Source organism: Rattus rattus, chromosome 9 (genome assembly GCF_011064425.1).
Source record: "Rattus rattus isolate New Zealand chromosome 9, Rrattus_CSIRO_v1, whole genome shotgun sequence".
Taxonomy (NCBI): Eukaryota; Metazoa; Chordata; class Mammalia; order Rodentia; family Muridae; genus Rattus; species Rattus rattus.
Genome location: NC_046162.1, coordinates 39,512,350 through 39,516,395, shown reverse-complemented (window position 1 = coordinate 39,516,395; position 4,046 = coordinate 39,512,350). Strand labels below are relative to the sequence as shown.

Here is a 4,046-nt window from a genome sequence, read left to right as displayed (position 1 = left end):
GGGACTAAGGAGGACCACCTGGTTGAAATGTCTCCTTTAACTTATTACCTTAAAATATGTTTATATGAAATATACCTCAGTCTTAAAGATTTCAATTGCATCCTTAAACCATAAAGGCCAAGGCTTATTTCATATTTTAAGGTCAATTTTTTTCAACATAATTTTGACTTTACATTTTGTCACTGAATCCCCATTGGGGTTAGCATGGGACAGCTTTCTCAAGCCTGTAGTACTTGAGAGAAGACATTATCTCTCCTTGGGAGAGTTCATGACTTTGAAATATGGGAAATTTACCCTCAATAACTAATGCTTCTGACCAAGATGTGAATTAATTTGCAATCCTTAGATCTCCAGGCCCAGGGAACTTATCACAGGAAGGTTAAGGCACAAATCACTGAGCACATATTTCTAGGACACTAATCCCAAAACCTTACTGGTTGCCTAGGAGACACCCATGAACCTCACCACCTGGATGAACAACTACACTGGACCATCAGATTTCACCCTGCTGGGATTCTTCAGTCAATCCAAACACCCTACCCTGCTTGTTGGGGTCATATTTGTGGTTTTTCTGATGGCCTTGTCTGGGAACGCCCTCCTGATCCTGCTGATACTCTATGATACCCACCTCCACACACCCATGTACTTTTTTATCAGCCAGCTGTCCCTCATGGACATGATGTACATTTCTGTCACTGTGCCCAAGATGCTCATGGACCAGGTGCTAGGGAACCACAGTATCTCAGGTGCAGCCTGTGGGCTGCAGATGTTTCTCTATGTGACACTAGCAGGTTCTGAATTTTTCCTTCTTGCTTCCATGTCCTATGACCGCTATGTGGCCATCTGCCATCCACTCCGGTATCCTGTCCTCATGAACCACAGAGTGTGTCTCCTCCTGTTGTCTGTCTGTTGGTTCCTGGGATCCCTAGATGGCTTCATGTTCACCCCTGTCACTATGACATTCCCATTCTGTGGATCTCGGGAGATCCATCACTTCTTCTGTGAGGTCCCTGCTGTGACAAAGCTCTCCTGCTCAGACACCTGGCTCTATGAGACCTTCATGTATGTGTGCTGTGTGCTCATGCTTCTCATCCCTGTGACAGTCATTTCAGGATCCTACTCATCCATCCTCCTCACTGTTCTCAGGATGAACTCAGCAGAGGGCAGGAAGAAGGCCCTTGCCACCTGCTCCTCCCACATGACTGTGGTCATCCTCTTCTATGGAGCTGCTATCTACACCTACATGCTCCCTGCCTCCCTCCACACCTCTGAGAAGGACATGGTGGTGTCTGTGTTTTACACCATACTCACACCTCTGTTGAACCCACTAATCTATAGCCTTAGGAATAAGAATGTCACAGAGGCTATGAAGAAATTCTTAGGTGTGAAACCCCTCCTTCGAGAAACTTTGAAGTAAGTAATTTCTAAAGAATAGTTTCCTGTCCCTGTATCTACATGTTGTTGTTCCATGCTGAAGTTAGTTGCAGGCTGCTCATATGACATGCCCTATAGCATGATGCTTTCTATCTGTCATTAAGGAACTCTATCTTGTAGCAACGTACATTTTCTGTGCCTAGTTTATCAGAGCATTCTATCAGAAATGGGCCCTGACTCAGTAAAATGGGCTTGTTGTGTGCACTGACAGCATTGTAGGGGTCTCATTCCCTTCTCTCTTGTGTGTAATGTATAAGCTGATATTCCTGGGGTATGTCCCTTTTGTTCATAATGAGCAATAATGGAACATTCAATATCATTTGCCACTATTCTCTGAAGATGTCAGCATAAATGTTTGTCTTGGAGATTGTTCCATGGTTTTTGGTATGTGCTTCTTTGCTGTATGTATCATAACAGTATCAGCTTCTTGTGAGGGATTGGAATGTATTCCTCTTCCCTAATGTTCTGGAACAGTTGGAGTACTGTTGTAACTATTGTAACACTTACTGGAATTCAGCAATTAAACCATTTTTTCCTGGTCTCTAAAACAAAGATTTTTATCTTGAAAGTTATGTGTGTTTTTGTGTGTATGTTTGTGTTTATATGTGTGTGAGTTCTTGTGCATATCTGTTTGTGTGTGTGTCTGTATTGTGTCTCTCTGTGTGTGAGTTTTTATGTTTGTATGTGCATGTGTATTGGTGTGTATGTATGTGTGTCTCTGTGTGTCTATTTGTATTTCAGCTTCTGGTGTGCCTCTGTGTGCATGTATGTGTGTATCAGTGTTTGCTAGGTGTCTGTGTATGTGTTTTTGTGTGTGTTTGTGTATGTTTGTGTGTGCCTGAGTGAATGTGAATTTATGTGAACATGCATGTGTGTGTGTGTGTGTGTGTGTATGTGGAATGTGAGTATATGTATGTCTGTGTGTGAGAGTGTGTGTGTGCACGTGAGTGTGTGAGTGCAGTGGCAAAGGGGCCAGAACATGTTACCAGATCCTCTAGAGCTTGATTTACGGATGGTTGTGTTCTGGGAACTGAAGTATGCCATCATTGATGAAACGGATTTTATTTGGGCATCGTATTGGACCTTATCTTTTACCCCTTCTTGGCTCTGTGTGTTCTAATGGGATAACATAATCCATGGGCAGCCATGGTAACTATGGCAAGCAAGAGCATGCCTTTGCACCAGCTCTTGTTCCCTAATTGCCTGTACATTCCTCCTTTTCTCTCTTCTCACCGTCTGCTTTCATGCTGAGGTGACATTTCTCTAGTAACAGTACTGGGAGTCTTTTCTTTTTCTTTTTCTTTTTTTTCTTTTTTTCGGAGCTGGGGACCGAACCCAAGGCCTTGCGCTTGCTAGGCAAGCGCTCTACCACTGAGCTAAATCCCCAACCCCTGGGAGCCTTTTCTTTTTGCTTCAATCTGTGTACAAATTTTACTTTGTGGTTATCATGAGACTAAGAAATAATCCTATAGTAAAATAATTATTCTAAAGAGACTGATTTTAGTCACAATCAAAATAGGTAAAGTGTAGCTTTAAGTCTTACCCTAAAATTTCAACTCTGACACCCTAATTTCCATCTTTTTATGTTTGTTATCTCTTGATGTGTTTTGTAGTTGTGACCTTTAGAGTTTATTTACTGGAGAGGAGTGTTGGATTATGTCTCCAGCCCCCCTTTCTCATTCATTGGTTTCAGGGCAAGAAATGAGAACTCAGCTCCTTAGTGACAAGTAGGACTTAGTAAATTCCTGGATGAGTATAATTCCTGAGATGGAGTCCAGAAGGACTAGAAACAGGACCATAAGTTGGTTAAATGAGTCACCAAGACCTCCTGTCAAAGGGGACACAGGAAAAGAGCAGGTTTGCCAGATAAATAGTATTTAGCAATAGATGCATTTCAAATCATCAATTTTTGTGGGCTGCCCTGGTGCTGTTTGCATTCTGATTCTAATTCTGCTTCCTCAAGAGGGTCCCCCACCTCCACAATGAGTTGATCAGGTATCCAGGTAATCTCATGTGAACCTTCTCCCCATTCTAACTGGTCAATAAAGGCTAGAGCCTTTGATTGGTCAGTGGAAGGGAAAGGTGGGACCTCTCATTTTGGATAATGAAGTCAGGAGAGGTAGGGGGAGTAGAAGGAGAAGGAAAGGAGAGAAGACTGAAGAAGAGGAGGAGGAGGATAAAGCCATAATGGAGCAGAACCACGTGGCCAGGAGAAACCGCAAGTAGCAAAGGGTCTCATAGCTGGGGAATGAGTTAATGTAGCAGTAGATCTGCCCGATCTAGGCATATAGCTTGTAATTGTAATACCTAGATTGTGTGTTTTCATATGGGCTTATTGGGGTTGGAAATTGCTACAAGGAACATTCTCAAAACCGAACTATAATTTCAATAATGCTTTCAGAGTTCAGTCTAGGGTTGGAAGCAGATGTTGGAAACTAGGATCCCATTGAGTTGTTGCCACAGCAAAAACCGTGGTAGACACCTGCCTCAGTGTGGTGTGACTGAAAGAAAGAGCTCAAGTGCAGACACAGGGGTTCATCCAGGCTTTGCAGAGAGAGGTGCAGATCTCAGAGGATGGAAGGAAAGCCTGTGGAGCACAGGAGAGAAGAGGG

At 43.0% G+C, this 4,046-nt stretch overlaps 1 protein-coding gene across 1 annotated transcript; it reads left to right on the top strand.

The window, feature by feature from the left end:
• The first annotated feature begins 454 nt into the window (after nucleotides 1–454).
• Nucleotides 455–1,417, top strand: LOC116909473 (olfactory receptor 2T29-like). The gene has a single exon (XM_032913063.1). It carries the CDS (start codon nucleotides 455–457, stop codon nucleotides 1,415–1,417), a length of 963 nt encoding a protein of 320 aa, XP_032768954.1.
• Nucleotides 1,418–4,046: the final 2,629 nt, after the last annotated feature.

What these genes read in the sequence shown, in the direction of transcription:
- LOC116909473 (XM_032913063.1), top strand. Translation starts at nt 455, where the DNA reads ATGAACCTCACCACCTGGATGAACAACTACACTGGACCATCAGATTTC.